At 46.3% G+C, this 25,232-nt stretch overlaps 1 protein-coding gene across 1 annotated transcript; it reads left to right on the top strand.

Annotated features, from left to right (window-relative positions):
• Positions 1-6,980: 6,980 nt before the first annotated feature.
• On the top strand, positions 6,981-24,627 carry gramd4a (GRAM domain containing 4a; the record flags this gene model as incomplete). The annotated part of the gene is made up of 17 exons (XM_079755933.1): positions 6,981-7,134; positions 9,361-9,481; positions 10,725-10,786; positions 14,319-14,454; positions 15,682-15,707; positions 15,942-16,033; positions 16,260-16,351; positions 17,361-17,409; positions 17,941-18,012; positions 18,388-18,431; positions 18,963-19,072; positions 19,346-19,500; positions 21,724-21,868; positions 22,254-22,347; positions 22,610-22,700; positions 24,222-24,290; positions 24,400-24,627. 17 exons carry the CDS (start codon positions 6,981-6,983, stop codon positions 24,508-24,510), a joined length of 1,623 nt encoding a protein of 540 aa, XP_079612059.1. The 3' UTR covers positions 24,511-24,627.
• Positions 24,628-25,232: the final 605 nt, after the last annotated feature.

Here is a 25,232-nt window from a genome sequence, read left to right on the forward strand (position 1 = left end):
TCCCCCTCCCCCCGGGTTTATGGGCGTGTGCCTAATGACTTCCTGTCGTATGAGATCCACTAATGCGTCGGCGGTCCAGAACCCGTCTGATGGCCGCATTAGGCCGCTCCTCTCGCTCACTTCCTCCTGGAACCGTTACAATGGCGCCCGAGGAGAACATCTGGAGGTTTAGGAAATCAGGGGGGAGCGGAAACGCTGTTGAACAACTATTGGAAGGCGGCCAATGAGAGTCCCCGTGATACACAGTGTTTGGGTCTGTTTGGTTAGAGAGGAGGCTTCTGTTTCAGGGAGACCGAGGCATGGACACAGTGACTTGGAACGATGTGTGTAAATAATATGAACATCGAGTTTTGCTCAGCACTCAAACAGGTGTGTGGCTTCTGAGTCAGAGACTCGTAGGTTGAAGTATTGTTACAAATCGGTCTACTGTGAAATTATCCAGAATGGTAGCGACGGTACGTTAACATTTACATTCAGGGCATTTAGCAGACGCCTCTATCCAGAGCGACTTACAATACGTACATTTGTCAGAAGAAGGAGAGTAAGTATGTTGATAGAACAAAGTGCCAAGCACAAACGATCACTAGGTTAACCCATTCCCAGTACACAACAAAGATAGCTAGGATAAGATGCTACTCAATGCTAAGTACTATTTATAAGTGCAAGGACGTACAACATACAATAAGTGCGTACATTAAGTGCCAGGACGTACAACATACAATAAGTGCGTAAGGAAGGGGTGGGGTACTGCGCTGTAGAGGATAAGGAATGAACACTGGTCTTCCATTGTTCCCACACCAGTACAGACCAGTGCCTGCTGACAGCAACAGAACCTAGGCTATAATTATATTTGTATTATTCAGTATTCTTAGCCCTGATGCGTCTGATACGCCCTCCCAGCATTGAACTAATTAGGTGTCCACCTTATCTGAGCATGGTGTCTGTCCTCTACTGGTTCTGCCTATTCTGTTCAGAACCACAGCTCCACCAGAACACACACAATGGTGGACTGGAACCACCTGTTCCCCTATCGTGTGTGTGTGTGTGTGTGTGTGTGTGTGTGTGTGTGGTGAATCGCCCTCATGTCGTCAATCACACTTTCACTCCCTATCTCCTAAGTTCCTCCTCCTCCTATCTCCTCCTTCCTATCGTCTTTCGGACGTTTCCTTCCACATGGATCTCTCCAACCTCAGCTCAAAATCTGGGGGTGATTTTAACTGGATGAACCTTATCTAACATCAAGAATTACAAATTCAACGGCCTGTGTCTCTCTGTCTCTCTTTCTCGCTCTCTTCTTTCTCACTCGCTCTCGCTCTTGCTCTCTCTCTCTCTCTCTCTCTCTGTATGCCTCTCTCCTTCTAATTAATATTACTAATTTAAGATAAGCTTTACTATTATTAGGCCTGCACTAATATATACAGTACTAACTTGTTTGTAGCTACTCCAAGTTTGATTATGTGCCTAAATTGTCGCTTTGAAAAAAAAAAAGCCCTTAACGCTCGCGACATTACAGGGAACTCCAGCTAGCGATCGTTAGCCCGTGTCCTCACTAATTGGATGAGTGGATTGTTATATATGTCATCGATAACGGCTAATCTGATTATCAGGCTGCTGGTACGGCTGCGGTGTTGGAGGACAAAAGATTTGTGGGTTACGATACGGCGTTATGTAACGCACATGTTCCCGCATAGCGCACGTAACATGGCTAGCCTTAGCCCGCAGTCGATTCTGTAGCGAATGACGCCAACAAATGCTAATCGTTGGTAGCCGCGGTGGGGAAAGCTGGCTTACTCCTCCGGGGACTGGATGGCTGCTCTAAACACGGTTTTCTAATGAGCCTTGTGGATATATGAAGCTTATTAGTAAGATTCCACTCTGGTACTTCTGTTGAAACAAAGTTACTTTCCGTACGGATAAACTACTTTAAAAAAAAACATTAAACTACCGTATACTTTCTCTCCAACTTTCTCCTTTTTTAATATCGGTCTTTAAAACCGCAATGATTTCCATTTTTCTTTGACAAATAGATTACAATAACCCGACTTTAGTTGCATCTTTTTTGGTCTATAATCATGTGAATGTGTTGTATTTCCTCCAGGACCAATGCAGTATTCATCAATGTATAATGCTACTCTTGTACGAATCCAAAATGGCGCTGCCTTGTGAGGTGCTCATCCACACCCCTTTGCCTGGGGGTCCCTGATTGGCTGAATGTTGTTCCGAGCCAAGCTGCCACTGTCGGGCTGGTTCGAGATCAGCTTCTAGATTTGATACCAGAGGTTAGCTTGCAATATTTAGGCTAGAATCGCAAGGCCAACCACGACAGCGGTTAACGAGGAAGCGATACGATAGCACCTCAGTCAGGAGGCATTCTCTGTGCCCTGGCCCCTTGATGGGTTTGTCTACAATCCGTCTTTGTCTCTGTCTGTCTGTCTGTCTGTCTGTCTGTCTGTCTGTCTGTCTGTCTGTCTGTCTCTCTCTCTCTCTCTCTCTCTCCTTTTATTTTCTAAGGATGTTTTGAGCGTGGTTTCAATGTTTTGGTGATTATTCAGAGTGAGCCCTGGCCGGACCTCTCCGGTCGCCGGCCGAGTGTGAAAGTGGCCTGGAGGAGTGAGTGGCTGCCGGTCTCAACACCTGCTTAAATGAGGCTGGATTAGCGTGGATTGTGTTGCATCGTGCTGACAGAGAGCCACTGGGCAGACACATCGGTGTGATCACTTTACCCTCTGTGTGGCTGGCACTCTGGCCCTTCTCTCTCCCTCACCAGGGCACTCAATGTCTCTCACCTCTCTCTCTCTCTCTCTCTCTCTCTCTCTCTCTCTCTCTCTCTCTCTCTCTCTCTCTCTCTCTCTCTCTCTCTCTCTCACACACACCCCTCTTTCTCTCTCTCTCTCTCTCACCCCGCTCTCTCCTCTCACTCTCTCTCTCTATCCCTCTGTCTCTCTCTATCCATGCTGTGTTACATCACACACATAATACCCACATGTGTCGCACAAGTTTCCATTCTGTGTGTGTGTGTGTGTGTGTGTGTGTGTGTGTGTGTGTGTCACTGATGTCCTGGTTCCCACAACTGATTACTCTGATTAGAAACCAGAGTCTGTCTGTGTCCTTCAGTGTGAGTGTGCATTAATCAAACTATTTCCCCTTGCTCTCTGATAGCAATATAAGCTAGAGTACTTGCTGGTGAACCAAACAACAACCCAACTGCCAAGCAGACGGACTCCTCAGCTAGAGCGCCGCTCAGCAGACCGCCGCTCAGAGTAGCACATGCCAGCTCACTTCAGACCTCTGAAGGGCGTAAAGTTACCGTATTATCGTGTCTAATAGATTGCAGTTGACAGTTTTAATCCTTGGCTGATCACATGTGAAAATGAGATTATGATTTCGATGGCTTCAGCCTTAATAGGCCTATGTTTATTGAACGATTATTCTTATAGTTTATTAACGTTTAATTATTTACAGTCTAGGAATAGAGGGTCATTTTAATCTCCTAATGTTAAAGTAAAAACAAAATGGGAGTCGTAGGACTGTAGCTCTCTCTACTCGCTAACGTACGTTTTTAGACAGAGGTGTTGGTAGCATGACTGGAGCCTGAGGTCTTCCCTGAGATGGTACGAGTGGTCTCATGTTACTGGGTTAAAGACGATTTTCTTGTCAGTGGAAGGAGATTCTGCTTCATATTTTCTTTATGTATTTTACATGGTGCTCTGACCAGTAAAACTTCAAGGAAGATCTTCCATGTTGTCTATCTGTTGTCACGTTTGAAGCACTAGCGGGCTAGCAGGGTACGTGTAGCAGTCAAGCTACCACACGTAGTAGCTTGACTACTACATGTCAAGCTGGCTAGCAGGCTCACACTGGCTAGGTGTCAAGCTGGCTAGCTTACAGGCTGGCTGGCTAGCTTACAGGTTGGTTGTCTCCCAGTCCAGCTGGCCACAGCCGCCTCGCCCCTAAGGTCACCGCTAACGGACCAACGGGGAACACAATGGGAGTGTCAATTATGTAAGAGGGTTTAGCGTCGACACGAAACCGCAACGCATCTGCACTGCGCTTTTGTGTGTGTGTGTGTGTGTGTGTGTGTGTGTGTGAACTGCACCCCATGCATGTGTGTGTGCATCATTTGATGTGCATGTGAGGGAGAGAGAGAGAGAGAGAGAGAGAGTCAGAGTCCCTGGTGCTGACTTAAACCATCTGTTAATGGTGGGAGACCAGACCAGTCGACCAGATCACCTTGTATAATTATTACACAGGCAGGTTTAATACCCTAGATCTCCCCCTTCCTCCCTCCCTACCTCCCTCTCTCTCTCAACCTCCCTCTCTCAACCCCTCTCTTTCTTCCTCTCTCTCCTGTCTCTTATCTAAATGTTCCTGTTGCACTCTCTCTCTCCCTGACTGTTGCAGTCTCTTTGAGCTCTCTCTCCCACATTATGCTTCATTCACTTATATAGTTCCTCGTGGCTTGACTGGTCGCACACACAGCAGCATGCATGGCTGACGTTTTCCATTCTGACATTTATCTTTAAAGCAAATGCCACATCACACTGTGATTGTGTGTGTGTGTGTGGTTGTGTTGCAGTGCATACAGATATCTGTGGTAGTTTGTTTGTGTGTGTGTGTGTGTGTGTGTGTGTGTGTGTGTGTGTGTGTGTGTGTGTGTGTGTGTGGTGAATGAAGGTCACTGCAGGGGGGGTGCTGCATAGACGAGCTGATCAATGTTCTCTCTGCCACTGCTCTGCTGCAGTCGCTCGGCCACTGGCCCTCCAGGCTCTCTCTCTCTCTCTCTCTCTCTCTCTCTCTCTCTCTCTCTCTCTCTCTCTCTCTCTCTCTCTCTCTCTCTCCGTCCTCTCTCTGTTCTCTCTCTCTCTCTGTTCTGTGTCTGTTTGTCTGTCTGTGTGTGTTTCTCTCTCTCTCTGTGTCTCTCTCTATCTCTGTCTCTCTCTGTCCCTGTTCTGGAACCCTGAGATATGGTCCTGTTCTAGAACACACAGATGTTCCAGAACCAGAGATGGCAACGTTTTGCTATAGCTGGTTTTATGACCCCCAGTAGATAATTCTGCTGTTAAAATAGTTTGGTAAAATCATACAGAACATTATTGTTGAAAGTATTTTAATTGCATGGAAATAACAACACTGTTTATCGTTGTATATCTGTGTTCTAGAACCTAGATATACAACGATAGATACATCACATGGAACCTAATTCCATATCCCTTCAGGGCAGAGTGATTACCGGAGTTATGGAGATATTGTCCGATCTTGGTTTTGGTGGTTCAGGGAACGTGTGGATAAAGGTCTGTTTTTATCAGTTTGTGGAAATTAGCTCTGGTGTTTTCCTCCTCTGGTGAACAATGGTTCATTCATTGTGTCGCCTGAACGCTGAAGACAGGTCTGTTGTTCTGAAACCGTCATGAGACGCTCTATTCATCAGTGGTGGCAGAACACGGCAAGTTATATCTTATTCTGTTTGTTGTGTTGCAACAGGCATCATATATACTCTCTGTCTCTCAGTCTCTCTCTCTATCTCTCTCAATCTCACTCTCTCTCTATTGGCGTGGGATATAACAATATTACAGAGAAGTGTTGCCTTTTGATCAGGGTTAGTTTCTCAATCTCTGAGAGTGAGATGCTGTGACGATGGGGGTCGTGTTTTATTAATGTTCCGAGCTGGGAGGATGTGTCCATCAGTGTGAGGCCGATAGGACATGTCAGGGCTAAAAATAATGAATAATATAAATATAATTATATCCTACGATATGCTGCTTTTACCACGCACTCGTTCCTACTGGTGGAGAACAACGGAAGACCAGTGTTCAACTTTGCATATCTCTCTCTCTCTTATCTATATATATTTGTGTGTGTGTGGTCCATTGTACTTACGTCAGTATTTTTCCGTTGAACCATTGAAGGCCTTTTCTGAGAACATGAGAGCAGATTTGTGGTTCTGTTGGTTCTTTATCCGTGGTCAATTGTAAGTCCTTCACAAACGACAACACACCAAAAATTACTCTTTGGACGTAATCTCGCGTGTTCCTGCGCAGCCAAAGTGTGTGTGTGTGTGTGTGTGTGTGTGTGTGTGTGTGTGTGTGTGTGTGTGCACGCTAAGTGATTAGAAATACTGAAATTCCAGGCTGCCTTAGTCGGCTTGCCACTCTCCATCTCTCTCTCTACCTCTCTCTGCCTCTACCTCTATCCAACTCTATAAACTCTCAACTCTCTCCCCTTCTCACAGTTTCTCTCCACATCTCTCACCCTCCTTCTCTACATTCCACCCTCCTCTCTCTCTCCTTCCCTCCCTCCCTCCCTCTCCTCCGTTCTCTCTCGACCTTAGTGACCACCTCGCTCCACCTCAGAAGCGCTGGTTGGCTGTGGTCAGTCAGAGCCCTAAGCCGACCCTCTTTCTGGATTACTGGGCTCAGGTCCGGCCCCTTGGACCCCTCTGGCCCCTCAGAACATGTGCTTAGTCTTAGTTCTCCTCTGTAATGAGGCTGATATTGTCGCTATTGTAGATGGTTATTGAACGAGCGTTGATGGTTGATCTGTTTGCATTTGGCTGATTATGATGATGGAGGAAAGGCTGTGAAAGAGTTCTGTGGGGGACTTGACTTTGGAGAGGATCAGGACTTTAACTTTCCAAGAGTTGTTTTTTCCTCCATGTTTGGTCAGTTGTACGGTAAACAACGTGTGGAGAAACACTTAATCTCTGCACAAACTACCCCAGTATGGTCCGGAGGTCTGGGGAACCCGGACTTCACCTTTCACAAAGTGTTTGTTTTCCTCTTCGGCGATTGGGTCGGATTAAATTTGGTAAATTATGGCGGAGACACACTCTCTGTGAAAAACTGCTCTCTGGGGACTTGAGTTAGTGGTAAATCCGGGACCTCCATTTTGTGGGGTGTGGAGGACTCATGGCTGCCGCCAGCTTTCGGACCGGGGCTTTACCCGGGACCCCCCAGTCTGGCCGCCACATGGGGGGGTCCGGTATGGGGATGGTGCCCGGTACGGGGGAGACGGTGGGGCCCGGTACCGTGTCAGAGCGCCGGTGGATAACTGGGTCCAACATGGAGGACAGCTTTGAGTTTCTGTTCAACGGGACGGTGAACAAGATCAAGAGCCACAAAATGAACCTAAACCTCAGTGAGTCCCGAACCGCGCCCTCGTTAAAGAACAGCGCTATAACTAACTAACTATAGTCTGATTCACCTTTAACTACTCAGACCTTCTACTGAACGAGCTAATACTAGTTAGCCCAAATCTTAACCTGCTTAAGCTAGCTATCACGACTAGGCCAAACCTGTTACCTTACTAACAAACCTTGACCTTAACTACCAAATCAAACCTTAAGCTACTTAGCCTAACTATCAACCTAACTATAGTCATCCCTCTAGTTACTCACCTCAACCTAACCTAATTAACTGAGTCACTCCTTATCCTGAACCTTAACCATGTGTTACTGCGGGTGGTTTGTGGGATTTGTATTCCCAACCAGTGATCCGACACATCACCACCTCACTAAAACTCAGAGGAAAGATTGTGGTCCGCTTTATTGAAACCTCTCGTGTTCCCGCGTCTCTTAAGACTACTGAGTCTTGAACGCTGGGCCCCTCTTACCCTCACCTGTAGATTCCTGGGACAGGTGAGTCTCGAGAGAGGGAGGAGCTAGGGAGGTCTCAGGGGACTGTAGGGAGAAAGCCTTACCAGTGCTGCTACTAATGATGGGTCTGTTCCTTTTATGTAGCAGGGCCCGTGAATCAGACTAATCTGATGTGTTGCTTTAGGGACCGCCAACCTTACCTCACCTCAACCCGAGCAACAATCATTCAGTCAACATACGCTCCCTTTTCTCTCTGTGTCGCTCAGAAGAGTGTTAAAGGTGTGCATCATCTTGTGGTAGGGAACATGACGTCCCTGAGACGAATTCACCTCGTTTATGGCCATCGCAGCGCCACGCGGTTCTGTGGAGGAGCCGGTATCTGAACATCTAGCCTACTTCCTCATCCATCTGCCACTGTAGAGGGAGGGAGGGAGGGAGGGAGGGACAGAGGGGGAGAGGGAGAGGTAGAGAGCAGACAGTGAAACACAGAGAGAGAGCGAGGGCACAAGAGTTCATTTGTCCCCTTATTCCAAGTTGAGGAAAAGCAGGCAAATATCTCCAAACAAAATCTATCGTCATATAAAACTGAATATTCATACGAATCAGTTATCAGTCATAATAAACTGTTTTTTATTGACACAATGAGAATATTGACACAATGAGAATCTTTTCATAAAATGATTGTTTATGGAATAGTGTAAGTTCCCTCACCACAAACATCACCCCAGACCGCACACATGAGGAAAGTCATTTGGTTCCTCATGTGACTCATTATGTCATGTCAGAAGTTCTCACGTTCCTCATTTCTCTCACGCTGCTCTCTAGTCAGGGTCATTGTGAAGCCCTTTATCATCAGGAAGACCTGAACTTTTGTGCTCATACTGTTCACTGCTCATAGACACAGATATATTCTCAGACGCTCAGATACAGGTCATTAAGAAGCAGGTATACTGTATTATATACAGTCTGTTCAATCTGTAAACTATGTTATACATTCTATGTTTAATGCAGTCCAACGCACCAGGAAGGGAACTCAGATGCAGGTCATCAAGTAGAAGGTAGACGTTATTATATACAGTCTTTTCAGTCAGTTTAACCTATATTATACATTCTATGTTTAACACAGTCCAACGCAATGTGATGGGAACTCAGATACAGCTCATCTAGGAGCAGGTAGGGGTCAGCGACGTCCCGCTCAGAGATGCCTACAGGCAGACTGGGGACTTGGGGGTTTGAAACCAGAACCTTCCTTAGGCCAGACTCGGACCGGAGGGGCCCCCAGGGCCTGAACCAGCCCGGGGGCCGTCCCAGTCAGGCCCGCAGTGCAGCCACTGATCACTCCACATCGACTGCTAATGTACTCTTTGGGTAGTAGCTCAGGAGGTAGAGCGGGTTGGCTGGTAACCGCAAGGTCGCTAGTTCGAGTGTCGAGGTGTCCCTGAGCAAGGTACCTCAACCTAAACTACTCCCGACAAGCTGGCTGTCGCCTTGCATGGTTGAATCCGCCGTCGGTGGGTGAATGTGTCCATAAAGACAAAGCACTATACAAATGCAGTCCATTTACTATTTACCCTTAGAGCTGAGGCCTCGCATTGATATGCTCCCGCTCACTCTTGCTCGCTCTCGGTCGCTTTCGTTCTTTCTCTCTCTCTCTCTCTCTCTCTCTCCCTCTCTCTCTCTCTCTCTCTCTCTCTCTCTCTCTCTCTCTCTCTCTCTCTCTCGCTGACCTTCCTGACCTTCCTGCTGTTTGTGTGTGTTTGTGCTTCCAGAGGAGGAGCTCCGGAAGCTGCGGGAGGAGACCAACGTGGACCTGCTGCGGCAGGAGCTGGAGAAGGAGAGAGGGAAGAGGATAGACCTGGAGCAGAGGATGAGCGAAGTGCTCCGGACCAGGTGAGAGGGAGAGAGACACCAACACACAGCGGGAGAGAGAGAGGGAGGAGGGAGAGAGACACCAACACACAGAGGGGGAGAGAGAGGGAGGAGGGAGAGAGACACCAACAGACAGAGGGGGAGAGAGAGAGGGAGGAGGGAGAGAGAGAAAGCGAGAGGGTTTTATATCACTTTTAAAATAATTCATCTATGTGACAACTTAACCTTTTTTGTCTTACATTCAGGGCATTTAGCAGACGCTTTTATCCAAAGTGACTTACGATTGTTAGTGCAAAGCACCAACAATTGCTAGGTTAACCCATTCCCCGTAGACAACAAAGATAGCTAGGATAATATGCTACACAATACTGAGTACTATTTTTAAGTGCCAGGACGTACAACATACAATAAGTGCATAGGGGGGTGTGTGGGGGGTTAAGGGGGGAGGATGTGCAGAATCTAGGTGACCTATGAACAATTTAGTCTTGAGTCTTTTCCTCTTCAACACAACCAAATAAAAGAAGGTTATTCCAGTTCAAAACGTAAATTACCCAGCTGTGCTTAAACAAAAGAATGCATTACCACCATATGTTTTTAAATGTGTCAAAGTGGTACGTTTTCTGATGATACTGATGTTTTAAATCAGAGTGTGGTCCCACCTGGCTCTTGAAAGTTGCCAACGCTCACAACTTTGACTTCCTCCCAAAAAATAAATTAAGCAACACTCTTTTCTTTATCAGCTTTTTGAGGGATGCAAGCGGAGAGGGATTTCACTTCTGTAAGCGTCGCACTAACAGCAGTTTACAGTTCACTGAAGGTTAGGAAGAAAGAGTGGGAGAGTGAGGCAGTCTGTGGGAGGGAGGGGGAGAGGAGAAGAAGAGAAATGGAGAGAGAGAGTCTGAGCCTTAATCTGCATTTACATGTCTTACCTAAATATTCATGTGTTTGTACAATTGATACAAGATCACTTTGCCAAACGTGTGTGTGTGTGTGTGTGTGTGTGTGTGTGTGCGCATGTGCGTGTGCGTGTGTCCAAAACATGTAAGTCATTCTCTTGTCATGTGACCTGGCAGCTATGTTTACATAACGAGAGAAGCATTAATCCCTCGTCAGCCAATAAGACACATTACACCCACAGGTGTGTGTAAGAGTGTTTTTGCATACTGGATCAGGTGATACTGGATTACACACCCACTGGCCTCCAGGAAGGACAAACCACTGACCCTTCTAACTCGTTGCATTTCTCTATTGATTTCTCTCTCAGGTTAGAGGACTCTCCACCGCAGCCGCCCCGTAAACAGCAATCCCCAACCAACACCCGGACAGGTGAGCTGGAAAGAGAGCCAGGGAAGGCTATCCCAAGCCCCTGCTTAACATGACCAACATGTTAAATAAGTGAAGTGGACACCTTGTGTCAGGGATGGGCAGCTTTGATAAAAGGGAGGGCCACACAAATTTTCACCTCACTACCAGAGGGCCACGTATATCAACATGCACTTTCACCATTATAACCTTGTCACTTAATTGGCCTACTATAGCTAACTAATTTAATAAATAGAACAAATATACTGGCAATCAAAGTTTATTATACCAGTTTTCAAACATTACAGACAATTTGGCTCTTTCAGTCAGAAACACATGACCCAAACAAGGCTCACTAGTGGGCCAACATTTCGAACATTTCAATTTACATATTTATTTTTTAAGAACAATCCATATTCCAACAATAACATTTATATTTTCATAAGAAAAATCAACATTTCACCATGGGTGAGTTGTGAACTTTACCCATAAAGAAAAAATCCACATTCTTTGACTATATTATTTCAGTGCAATGGGGTCTCAAACAATTATCTAATACTGCTACAAAAACCAAAACATATCTATCTCTAATAGTGCAATTCTTTTTTTTTCAAATGATATTTCTAAAATTGTTACCTCTGTAAAATCCTGTCTTAATGAGACACTTGTGGCCTCTCCTGCTGGCGCACAATAGACTGAATGTCAATCTCAATATTGGTGCATCCAATCTGCATGAGCTGGAAGAGTGTCTCATCGGTCAGTCGGTTTCGTTCTTTGGACTTGATGTGCTTCATCATTGAGAAGTTGCTCTCGCAGATGTAAGTGCTCCCAAACATGCTGGCCATCGAAAGTGCAAAATCCCTGAGGATTGGAAATCGGGACTCTGGTAGCAGTCTCCAAAAGGAGATTCCCCTCTCGTTGCGGTTTGCTTGGAAAAACGGGTCTGCAGTTCGCACAGTTCAAGCTGCAGCTCAGGGGGCTGCTCGCTGACAGCAGCAGAGAGCGGGTCAGTGAACAACGCGATGCGTGGCTGCATGGCGTAGAAGTCTTGGAAGCGGCTCTTAAACTGCTGCTGCAGTTTTTCGATTTCTGCTTTGTACTTGGTTTGCATGGTTTCCTCGCATTCGGGAGCATCTTTGCGCATCTCTTCACATGAGGGGAAGTGTGCCAAATTCAGACGGTCGGATTGGAAGCCTTCTTTAAACAGGGCTAGTTTAGCATTAAACGCGTTCATGTGTGCATACAGATCCGACACAGTTTGGCCTCTTCCCTGCAACTGCAAATTCAGGCGATTGAGATGAGATGTGATGTCTGCAAGGAAGGCCATGTCACAGAGAAAATCAGTGTCCCTGAGTTGACTGCAGTACGCACTGGTGTCACATCGTATGCTCTCCTCGAGAAATGCAGGGATTTCAGAGCGCAGCGCAAAAAACCTCTCCAAGCATTTCCGCGGCTCATCCACCTTATCTCCGTATGCATCTGTAAATCCCCGTACGCCGCGCACACTTCATCCAAAAAGGCTACAAACTTCCGATGATTAAGAGACCTGTTTCCTTCTCGAATGAGATTGGTAACTTTCGTTACTAAATCCATGACATGGCTGAAGTTCAAGTCCAAGTTTCACTTGGCAGAGGGCCTCCTGCAATATAAAATAAATTGGATTCACCAACATTGTAGTCATTATTTATTTTTAAATCTCACTAAGACAAACACATTGATAATTAGGGCTGCCTCACAGGGGAACAAACGTTAGTCGACCAGAAAGGACGGGAAGAGAAGTGGAATCTGTCTCAGATTAAAATCGTGACTTTTAAAGCACCAAATGACTTGCTTTAACGAGTTTCGTTAGTTTATAATTTTATGAATGATAAAATATAATTTCCAGGAGGCTGTTCAGTCAGAAAATAACGGATCATTAGTAAAAGCGTTTGCCCGGCCGCTCCGTGCCTGCCTCCGCCGCCGATCTCTGACAGCACCGCAAACCATTCGTCGATAACCGGAATAAAGTGGCAACGACTAGGAAAGTTTTTAGTTGGGGGCAGCCCTATTTATCACCGATAACAATAGCTGAAAATAACGTTACCAACCTGATGTAGGATGCAGTGCAGTATTGGACAGTCAACGCCACTCTGTCTGAGAAGCCCGGCGAATCCAGTGCGTCTTCCTTGCATTGATGGCGCACCGTCAGCAACAACAGCTGATAGCTTGTCAAAGCCTCCGTGCTCACTCACAACACTTTCAACAGCGTTGAAAATGTCCTGTCCTTTGGTAGTGTCATGCAAAGACACCAGTTTCAATAACTCCTCATGCACTTCAAATGAACTGTTTACTGCTCGTGTGTAGATGAGGAGCTGGCTTACATCCATCACATCTGTACTCTCATCTAGCGCTAAGGAAAAGTAATTGCAGTCGTTCATGATTTCCCTGAGCTCCCTCGACATGATTTTGAATATCAAAAATTCTTCTGGTCACTGTGCGTCGGGACAGAGAGACCGTTTCAAAGTTCTTAGCCATGTTGTCGTCTCCAAAAGCTTTCGCCATCTCAACTGCACATCGCTTCACCATTTCACCATCTGACAGGGGCTTCTTTGCTTTAGCAAGCTCAAGGGAAACAACATAAGATGCTTTCAGTGACGATTCCTGTGTGGTCGTGGCTTTGGTAAAAAAGCTTTGCTGACGGTGTATTTTTCGCTTGAGATCAGCAACGATAGCGGCTCTGGCAGCTCCGGTGTACTTGTCATACTTTTCTTTGTGCGTGGCGTTGTAGTGGCGGCTCAAGTTAAAATCCTTCATTGCCGATTTTGTTTCCAAGCACACTAAACACATGGGTTTTCCTTTGCAGTCTGTAAAAAGATAATCTGTTTCCCATCTTGGCTGGAAAACGCGATTTTCTCCTTCTAGTTTTCTTTTTTGAGCGCTCATGTTTGTAAAATTCTTTTTTTTTGTAAATCCCGCTAAAAGAGGGGGTGAGGTCGACGTGGTAATTCCAAGACCATCCACTTGGCTACATACCTTTACATTTTCGGGGCATAATTAATTACAGTTTGGTTCAAATGGCGACTGAAAAACCAATAATATATACAAATGAACTCGCGGGCCGCACCCGCCGCCAGTTGGCCCGCAACTGGCCCGCCGCCAGTTGCCCATCCCTGCCTTGTGTTATTCCGGGCCCAGTAGTCAACTATTCAGCTAAAGCAGGGAATCCACCAGACTGCTCCGATCCTTACCGACTGAATAAGGACAGACCGTCACACATTAAATGACTTTGAAGATGAAAAGTTAGCTTGCCCACTGGTAAGCCAACGAGTAAGCTTGTTCACCGGTTAGCTAACGAGTTGGCTCGTTTACCGGTTAGCTAACGAATTGGCTCGTTCAGCGGTAAGCTAACGAGTTAACTCGGTCAGCTGTTAGCCAACGCGTTAGCTCGGTCACCGGTTAGCCAACGCGTTAGCTCGGTCACCAGTTAGCCAACGAGTAAGCTCGTTCACCGGTTAGCTAACGAGTTGGCTCGTTCCCCGGTTAGCTAACGAGTTAGCTTGCGTTCTCCTTCCTTTAGACAAGCCCCAGCGCGAGGAGTGGAGCTCGCGGTTCCAGCGCTGGTGGTACGACCGCTTCGGGGTCTACATGGAGGACTTCCGCTTCCAGCCGGAGGAGACCACGGTGGAGGCAGAGGAGCCGCTCAGTGCTAAGAGGTGCTAACGAATTCTAAACGCTAACTACAGCACCGCTGCTAGCACTGCTAGCGATGCAGCTAAACACTAACACAACCCTACTAGCGATTATGCTTAACGCTGAACACAGCACTGCTAGCAGTGCAGCTAAATGCTAACACAACACTGCTAGCGATGCAGCTAAATGCTCACTGATATCCCCCTGCTAAGATGGGCAGTGATGAAGTTAAACACAAATATGGTGGTAACACTACTAGCTACATCACTTAAAGGTGTACCGTGTAGGATGATTAGTTTAAAACTTGAAAAAGGAACCACGATTATCAACAGAATGTGAGGAAATTATAATGACATATATACATGATATGATGATAGCACTTTGAGGTCATTGAGTTGATGTAAAGTGCGTTATAGATACAAATTATTATTATTATTATTATTATTATTATTATTATTATTATTATTATTATTATTATTATATGAGGAAACGAGTCTTTGGCACATAGATCCAAAATTAGGTTAAGTGCAGGTTTAATCAGTAATGTCTACGGCGACTTTGTTTGGAACGATAAATACTGTTCATGGCCCTGTGGTTCAGAGCAGCAGCAGTTCTGGGCCACTAAACCCCTGAATACCGATGGCGGCCAACCGTCAGACGGAACCGTTAGGATGTAACTAGTGCCATCTCGTGGTGGACGAGGCACACTGCATGTTATCCCTGGTTTCTGGGTGACGGAAAAACAACTACGTACATTGATGAGATCTTAACCAAATGACCCTACACTATAGGGTTGAAACAAGCGATGCATTTCTGGAAGTACCTTCCTGAATTAATGAAGGTTATCATCATTTTATGTTGATGTTTAAAATGTGCATGAAATGTACAAGAGATATATATATTTATACACTGCAGCCCATACATGCTTGTTTTCAGCGAAGATGATGTTGTTCACCAAGATACGTTGATTTTACCTGGAACTTGAAGAGGAGGAGAGTGGTTCCCAGGAGGAGTCATCATGGGGGACCTTGTTAAGGGTGACACGCGGGCGGAGAGAGAATTGAGGGAAGAGTTTTAATTTCGGCACCGAAAGGAAAAAAAAAACTATTGATATTATCTTTTCTCTGGAGGCGAAGGCCAAACAAACCTAGCACACATTCAAAGCTGTGTGTGTGCATGTGTGTGTGTGTGTGTGTGTGTGTGTGTGTGTGTGTTTCCTGTCCTGACCCTCGTTTTGCTGTTTGTTTCAGGCTGACTGAGAACATGAGGCGACTCAGTGAGTACCCACGCACATACTTTGTGTTGTTTAATGAACTGAACTAAAGTATGCATTAACTTCTATGTTCATTTGGCATTTATAAATGTAGTCTTATATTTTATTATGAATAATAAAAATGTCATATGAATCTACTATGAATTCCTTAATGTTAATTGATCCGTCATTATTGCAGTGGTTGACTGTCGGTCATGCGCTCTTATTCTGAAAAGTCCCCTAAAATGTCCCTCTCAGAGCGCGGGGCGAGGCCGGTCACCAACTTCATGAGGAACCTGTCGGCGCTCTCCAACTGGCACTCCGTCTACACCTCGGGCATCGCCTTCATCGTGAGTCTGCCGTGTGTGTGTGTGTGTGTGTGTGTGTGCGTGTAAGTGTGACAGAAAGTAAAACGCCACGCTCACCAAGATTTGAGTCAGTCTGGGATCAGACTTTAGATTACTAACCAAAACTCTGTCTGTAACGGTTTGATAAGGCGTCTGCAGGCGTCTTGACCTGAAGACCCCCTCTAGTGAGGCTAACCAGCTGTGTTGTTGTTGTTGTTGTTGTGTCCAGATCTACATGAACGCAGCATGGCACGGCTGGGCCATGCCCATGTTCCTCTTCCTGGCCATCCTCCGCCTCTCCTTAAATTACCTCATTGCCAGGTAACGCACCCACACATACTGGACTCCCACAGAAACCGGGCTCACGCAAAGCCTCTCTCATCAGCGCACGGCATGGCATATGCTACGTAGTGTACGGCAGGTAGCATGCGGCACATAGCGTACAGTAGGTAGCCTTCAACAGGTAGACTACACCGCGTAGCGCACGGCACCTAGCCTAAGGTAGGCGCCGTGCTACACGGCGCACGCTATTTGGCGTAGGCTACGTGCCGTACGCTACATGCCGTACCCCACGTGTAGCTCACGACACGTAAGCTACGCGGCGTAGGCTACTTGGCGTAGGCGACACTAAACATTCAACACGCAACACGCTACATGTAAAACTTCCTACCAAGGTGTTAAAATGTGTAAAACAAATGTGTACGAGAATGTATTTTATAAATAACTAACTCCTATGTAGTGTTCAATCACTGAGATGAGTGATGATGAGTGATTCACTGGTGAACTTAGTGTCCTGGTGGCTCTTATGAAGGTTAGAAACGAGGACAGAGTCTGTGTTCAGCAGCAAGTCATCAGTGTCTCAAATCAGGGCGGTTTCAGTGAAACAAGGGCAAGTTGAGCGATGTGTGGGATAGAGGTTTGTTTCATTGGGCTCTCTAGCTGTTTCGAGTTGTAGAGAGAGAACGTTAAAGAGTAGAAGAGAGACGATTTTGAAAGTAAAGAAGTGTTACACACACCTGTTAGTCGATGATGAGCTTTGATACATTTTTGTTGCGTACATGTGTCTGACAGGAAAGAGGGATTCCTGGGCCAGGGAAAAGAGGCCTCGATTGGTCAGAATTTAGAATTTATCTAGCATCAAAAATCTCACTTGGTCTCATTCAGAGGCAGGTGCAGTTGACAAGAACAGATATCATCACAGACCATTTCACTCACTAATAGCTAGATGGCTAAGGCCTTTAGAACACATTCCACTCAAACGATGGCTATTAAGTCAAGCTCTCTAACACCTTCTAAGAAAACAAACGATGTGTGTTCTCTCTGCCCACAGAGGTTGGAGGATCCAGTGGAGCATTGTGCCTGAGGTCTCAGAATCTGTGGTAAGACTTCCTGTTTCCTGTTTGTTACTTTCTGTTTTACATGGGGTTGTTGTCTGTCTTGCTGAACATGTAACAGTAAGCAGGCTAATGTGGGTCACCCAGCATTATACATTTAAATTCAGGGCATTTAGCAGACTCTTTTATCCAAAGCAATCCAAAGCAAAGTACATTTGTCCGAAGAGAGAGAAACAATCATAGTCATAGTGAGGGGACAATGATGGCATGATGATGATGTAACAATGTGATGATTGGATGAAATGTCATGTTGATGATGTCATAACTAGGGGAGGATGACGTCATAGTGATGATGTCCTAATGAGGGGACGATGATGTCCTGACGATGATTTCATAGCGAGGGGACGATGATGTCATGATGATGAAGTCATAATAAGGGGACGATGATGTCATGATGATGTTATAATGAGGGGACGATGATGTCATGATGATGATGTCATAAGGAGGGGACAATGATGTCATGGCGTTCAAATGTGTCGGTGACGTCATAATGCTTTCATTATTTGTGGATTGCAGGATCCTCCAAAAGAAGACTTGACTGTTTCTGAGAAATTCCAACTAGTTCTCGATGTTGCTCAGAAAGCACAGGTACACGCACGCAAGCACACACTGGCACATACACACAGGCATGCATGCACGCATTCACGCATACGACAGCACAAAGGCACGCACACACTCAGACACAGGAACCCACGCACGCACGCGCACACACACACACACACACACACACACAAAGGCACACTCACACACACACACACACAAAGACATGCACGCATGCACACACACATCGTGCACAGTATGTTTTTTTATATTTTGTGTGATTTAACAGTAATGTGTTTCCTATCTTAAACTGACATCAAAACAACATGCACACCAGACAACGCTGATCCAGCTTAAACTAGATCTCTCTCTCTCTTCCACTCTTCTCTCTCTCTCTTTCTCTCCCTCCCTCTCTCCTTCCAGAACCTCTTTGGAAAAATGTCAGATGTTTTGGAGAAAATAAAAAAGTAAGTCAAATACAATGTATGATTTAAATGATCAGCGTGTTGTTTTTCTACATATATATATGTATACAAACACACAGATGCATCTCAATTAATTAGAATATTGTGGAAAAGTTGATTAATTTCAATAATTAAATTAAGGAAGTGAAACTATTACATAAATTCATTACACCCAAAGTGAAATATTTCAAGCCTTTATTTGATTGAATCTTGATGATCATGGCTTACAGCTCAAGAAAACCCCAAATTCAGTCTTTCAGAAAATCTGAATATTACATAAGACCAGTGCAAATATGATTGTTTATACGGGAATGTTGGCCTTCTGAAAAGTATGCTCTTGTATATGAATCCAGTACTGGGTTGGGGCTCCTTTTGTCTGAATTTCTGCATCAATTTGGCCTGGCATGGAGTCGATCAGTCTGTTCACTCGCCCGCTGGTCTCTGTATATATATATTTTCCTGTGTGTATGTGTGTATGTATGTATATATATATATATATATATATATATATAATCCTGTGTCTCTTTCCTCCAGTCTGTTCATGTGGGTGCAGCCTGAGAGCACCCAGAAGCTCTACGTGGGTCTGTGGGTTGCCTTCATCACCTCCTGTCTGCTGCCCTACAAACTGATGGGCTTCATGATGGGTGAGACGGCGCACACACACACATGCACACGCGCACACAAGCACGCACTCACACACACACACCTCTTTTCTCACTGGTATGCTTTCTTCATTCGGTCCTTCATTGCCAACAAACACTTTCTGTGGAGAGGAAGACTGATCACACACACAGACACACACACATACTCACACTCACAAACACTCTCTCACTCTCATCATCTCCTGCTCTCTCCCTCCCCCTCTTTGTCCCTCTCTGTCTTCCTCCCCCCCCCCCCCCCCCCCCCCCCCCCCCCAGGCTTGTACGCTGGTATTAAGTTCTTCATCATCGACTTCATCTTTAAGAGCTGTCCCAAGCTGCGGGACAAATACGACACGCCCCGCATCATCTGGAACAGCCTGCCCACTGACCCCCAGCTCAAGGAGAGGACCAACGCCACTGTGTCCAGACGGGTACGCACACAGACACACACACAGGCACACTCTCACACAGGCACACACACACTCACACTCACAAACACAGGGACAGACGCATACACCCATGCAGGAATGCATCCACGCACACACACATGCTCACACGCGCATATACACGCACACACACTTATTCACGGGCACACACACATATAATGTACACGTATACGCACACATGCGCACACACACACACATGCATATACACAGGCACAGATAAAATACACACATTTATATACACAAACACACGCACACACATAACATAACATACTCACATACAACCCTACACTCATTTTTCATGCACCCAGACAGACAAGAAAAGCACAAACAGACACACACACATACACCTTGATCATTTGACCTTGTCCTGGCCAGGTCAAAGGTCAGATCATCAGTGGTTTAATGAGATGGTGTGTGTGTGTGTGCATGTATCGGTGTGTGTGTGTGAATCTGTGTATTTGTATCTGTGTCTGCATCTTTGTGTATGTGTATAAACATATGTGTGTGTGTTATAGCTACATTGTGTGTCATTTCTTTTCCTCTCAGCTCTCTGGTACTGAGAAGGTAGGGCTTCTGACCACGCCCCCCCCCCCCCCCCCCCCCCCCCCCCCCCCCCCCCCCCCCCCCCCCAAGTCCTCACTAGTGCTGAGTGCCCCCACAAGTCGTGTGTGTGTGTGTGTGTGTGTGTGTGTGTGTGTGTGTGTGTGTGTGAGATGGATCAAAATGTCAGAATTGGCCTTGTTCCCGAACAACGAACTAATCCTCGAAGGGAGTATGGAAGACATTTTGAATCCAGTGTTGTTAGAGCTAGTTCACCTGTGGTGGTAGCTTTGTTCAAAGCCCGTAGTAGGAGAACCACTCATGTAGTTCCTAGTATCCCATACTTGTATTTTTCTGTTATTATTTGAAAGCCTTTTTCCTATTTCATAATTTGGCCTCCACTGAACAACAGACAATAAGACTCCCCTTTTTTATTTTAAGTGTTTAAAACTATATTTCAAACGTATTAGTGTCAGTGGCCTTCACTGACGATTTTACATTATTTTTTAAAGAATCCTAATTTACACTTCAGAGCATATTTAGAGAGCTTCTATAGGCTGTTTTGAGTAAACAAAGGGATAACCTGAAAACTGTTCCCTTTTATCAAACTTCTCAAACATGATAACGTGCTCAGTGGTAAAATAACAATCACAAATCGACACACATTCAGGGCCTGACCTTGACACCGCTGTAAGGTTTTTGCTGTGAACTCGAAGTTTGTTTTGCCTGAGCATGGGCGTTGTGATGCTCGTCGGCATGGAAACGGACTCAACTACCAGCACTTCAGGCGATGCTAACATGCTAAACATTAGCCACCAAGTAAACGCATATTCCGGTCTCACGGTTGACCGTTTTAAACCCAACTCTGTTTTAATCAATAATGCAATTTTATCATGTTTGGAAGCACATTTAATACCTAAATGTTTAAATATTTAAAAAACAATGTGTGTAATGTAATAACTTTCATATCAGGGCCGATGTGTTTAATCACACACATAAATATTATTCTTTACATTTGATTAATCACGTAAATGGCTTTGATCTAGTTTGATTGACATCTTCCCTCCAAGCGAGCACCCAGTTTGCGAACACGTGGTAGCTAATATTCGCTATTTCCAGCAAAAGCTTGGACTCTGGCCTGGCTCTTGGCTTTGCACGAAGACCTCCCCCCTCCTGCATCAAAGCACTCGGCACGGACAGGAGACCTGTTGATCTAATTAAAGAGGTTGTGAGCGGCCTGTCTGTTAGCTGTTAGCTCCCCTCGGCCCTGCTAGCCAGCTAGCTAGCTAGCGCGCTGCCCTGCTAGCTAGACGCAGCCTGATGATGTCATGCACATGGCTAGCAGTCACTGGTTGGATGTTTGTGTTGACGCCCTGTTAACATTGCTGTTCTCTCTCCCTTTCTCCCCCTTTCCCTCCCTCCTATCTCTGCTCAACTCCGTATCCAAACGCATCTGTCTGCTGGTTTCTCTCTGCTCCTTCTGTCTTGGACCCTGCGCTCCCACCTCCTTTTCCTGTCTCTCTTCTTCATCACCCCTCGATCTCCCTCCTTCCTGTACACCACACTTCCCTTTCTTCCCCTCCTCTCCCCTTTTGACCCTCCTCCTTCCCCATGCTCTCCTCCTCCTCCTCGTCCTCCTCCACCTCCTCCTCCTCCTCCTCTCCCCAGGTCCAGCCCGTGGTCTCTCGGGGCAGCATCGCCACCATCCCGTGCGGCGTGGCGCGGGACGAGGAGGCAGGCCGCTCCCACAGCACCAAGAAGGGCGCCTTCCACGAGATCTTCAACCTGGCGGAGCTGGAGCGCCCTCTAGCGGGTGAGAAGAGGCACTGCGGCATGGAAACATTTTTACATCACATTACGAGCAGATGCTTTTTTTAACCACAGCGTGGATCCACACCCTAGCTTGGTGAAGCATACAATCAAAAGTAGAGCAGCTGAAACTTTAATTTTAAAAACAGATATAGGAATCAGGGTAATGTATATTTATTTAAAGCCAAATAACTAAAGAAAGGTTTAATACTATTTGCGATGCTTTGATTGGTCCTTTTATGTAGCTACGCTTTTGGATTGGTCATTTTATACATCGAAGCATTCAGATTTGTATGTTTCTGTAGCATTAGGATTGGCCCTGGTCTTTTTCTAAGCTCTGTGATTGGTCCATGTATGTGTCTAAGCTCTGTGATTGGTTGTTCTGGCAGTGTGTGAGAACGGCTGGAGGTGCTGCCTGATCAACAGAGACCGCAAGATGCCGACGGACTACATCAGGAACGGAGTGCTGTACGTCACGGAGAAGTACGTGGACACCCCTCCCTCTCTTTATTTTATACTGAATTATATAAACATCTCGCAATGCCTCAACTGGTCTTCATACCTGTATCTCTCTCTCGACACTTGTCTGTCTGTCTCTCTCCCCACCTGTCTCTCTCCCCACCTGTATCTCTCTCCCCACCTGTCTCGCCCTCTCTCCCCACCTGTCGCACTCTGTCTGTCTGTCTGTCTCTGTCTGTCTGTCTGTCTGTCTGTCTGTCTGTCTGTCTGTCTGTCTGTCTGTCAGTTACCTATGCTTTGAGAGCTCCAGTTCCCGCTCAAGTTCCTCCAAGAAGAATAAAGTCATCAAGTTGGTCGACATCACAGACATCCAGAAGGTACCCTGACCTTTGACCTATTCCATAGTCAACCCTGACCTTTAACCTGTCGTACCCTCTAGAGCAGGGGTTTTCAAAGTTTGAGAGAGTACATTTTTTTCCTCACGTGCGCCCCCCCCTGAAGAGCTCTGGCGCCCCCTAGGGGAGGCGCGCCTCACAGTTTGAAAACCCCTGTTCTCGAGGTTAGAAGTCAACCCTGACCTTTAACCTCTCTTACCTTCTAGAGCTCAGAGTTCAACCCTGACCTTTAACCTCTCTTACCTTCTAGAGCTCAGAGTTCAACCCTGACCTTTAACCTCTCTTTCCTTCTAGAGCTCAGAGTTCAACCCTGACCTTTAACCTCTCTTACCTTCTAGAGCTCAGAGTTCAGCCCTGACCTTTAACCTCTCTTACCTTCTAGAGCTCAGAGGTCAACCCTGACCTTTAACCTCTCTTACCTTCTAGAGCTCAGAGGTCAACCCTGACCTTTAACCTCTCTTACCTTCTAGAGCTCAGAGTTCAACCCTGACCTTTAACCTCTCTTACCTTCTAGAGCGCAGAGGTCGACCCTGACCTTTAACCTCTCTTTCCTTCTAGAGCTCAGAGTTCGACCCTGACCTTTAACCTCTCTTACCTTCTAGAGCTCAGAGTTCGACCCTGACCTTTAACCTCTCTTACCTTCTAGAGCTCAGAGTTCAACCCTGACCTTTAACCTCTCCTACCTTCTAGAGCTCAGAGGTCAACCCTGACCTTTAACCTCTCTTACCTTCTAGAGCTCAGAGTTCAACCCTGACCTTTAACCTCTCTTACCTTCTAGAGCTCAGAGTTCAACCCTGACCTTTAACCTCTCTTACCTTCTAGAGCGCAGAGGTCAACCCTGACCTTTAACCTCTCTTTCCTTCTAGAGCTCAGAGGTCAACCCTGACCTTTAACCTCTCTTACCTTCTAGAGCTCAGAGTTCAACCCTGACCTTTAACCTCTCTTACCTTCTAGAGCTCAGAGGTCAACCCTGACCTTTAACCTCTCTTACCTTCTAGAGCTCAGAGTTCAACCCTGACCTTTAACCTCTCTTACCTTCTAGAGCTCAGAGTTCAACCCTGACCTTTAACTAGAGATGAACCGATTCAACTTTTTCTCAGAAGCACAAGTGCTTACATTTGGTACTTGCTGATACTGAGTACCGATACGAGTACTTAATGATACCATAACGGTTTAAAGAGCCAGTGAAATGAGCGATGTTGTGTATGACATGACAGTTGACCTCTAACCTCGAGACGGTATCACAGGTTACAGTTCAGGTCCCATGTCTAATCTTTATCATGACTTGGTTGTCAGCCCCCTCATTGGCTGTGGATAACGTGCAGGAGTGTGATTGGTCCAACCTTGGTTGAACGCCAACACAAATGATACACATTACACCCAAATAATTCATCATAAACTTGGCTTGGCTGGCCTGATGCGAATCGTACGGAGGGAACATTTGTGGACTATGTGAAACATGATCAACAGTCCAACATTGTATGACATGTCTGTCTTCTCCAGTACAAGGTCCTCTCCGTCCTACCAGGAAGTGGAATGGGCATCTCGATAGCAACCCCCGCCACTCAGAAGGTACAGTGCTACGGAGAGAGCGATCATGTTTCATGTGTGACGCATCCCGTTTCCATGTGAACACCCACTGAACCAAACTAACCCGAGTCGCCCTTCTCGTCCGGTCCAGCCGCTGGTGTTTGGCGCCATGATCCACCGGGACGAGGCGTTCGAAGCCATCTTCACCCAGTACATGAAGATCATGACCACCACCAAACCTCCAGGCAACCCCGAGCTCTAGCCCGGCACGGCCCACCCACAGAGCCCCTGGCTGGGCTCCACGGCGGGGCCAGGGGGGTCCGCTCTGGAGGAGGAGGAGACGCCCTGCAGAGGGGTTGGACGTCCGATGGTCACATGGTCTTGCTCAGGGGGGGGGGGGGGGGATGGGAGGGGGGTGTAGGGTTTGGGGGAATGTTCAGACATGAATGGGATCGGTTGAACAATGGGGGCCTGGGGGGGGTGTGGGGGGGAGAGCTATGAGACAGGTGAGACTGTGTTTCTGACCAATCAGGAAAGAGAGGGAGCTGGCTCCCGTTCTAGTGTCTGAATGGCCGAGCGGAGGAGAGGCGGGCACGAGGATACACTGGACCAGCCCGTCGCTTGGCGATGTTTTTTTCTTCCTGTGCGATAGTGTGTGTCGGGTGATTTCTGATTGGTTCGCTTAAAATCTGCCGTTTTGTGTTTGACGCAGAATAATTGTGTTTGACGCAGTGGCCGTTGTTTCAAGAACCACTTTGCCCGACCAGGTAACTCACAACTCTCCAGTTTAACGTGGAAAAATTCAGTATTTCAGTTTAGATTCTTGTGGACGACAAAACATCATCTTCTGGCAGTTAAAAACGCGCTGTTACGCGACTTTGAAATAGCTTGACGCTATTGTGGAAGTGTTGGTACTTTGAGTTGTGGTTGATTTCTTTTGTGTTGATTAAGGTTAGTGCTTGAACAGGATTCTCTTTCCGAGGG

Source organism: Pollachius pollachius (genome assembly GCF_949987615.1).
Source record: "Pollachius pollachius genome assembly, chromosome: 18".
Lineage (NCBI taxonomy): Eukaryota > Metazoa > Chordata > Actinopteri > Gadiformes > Gadidae > Pollachius > Pollachius pollachius.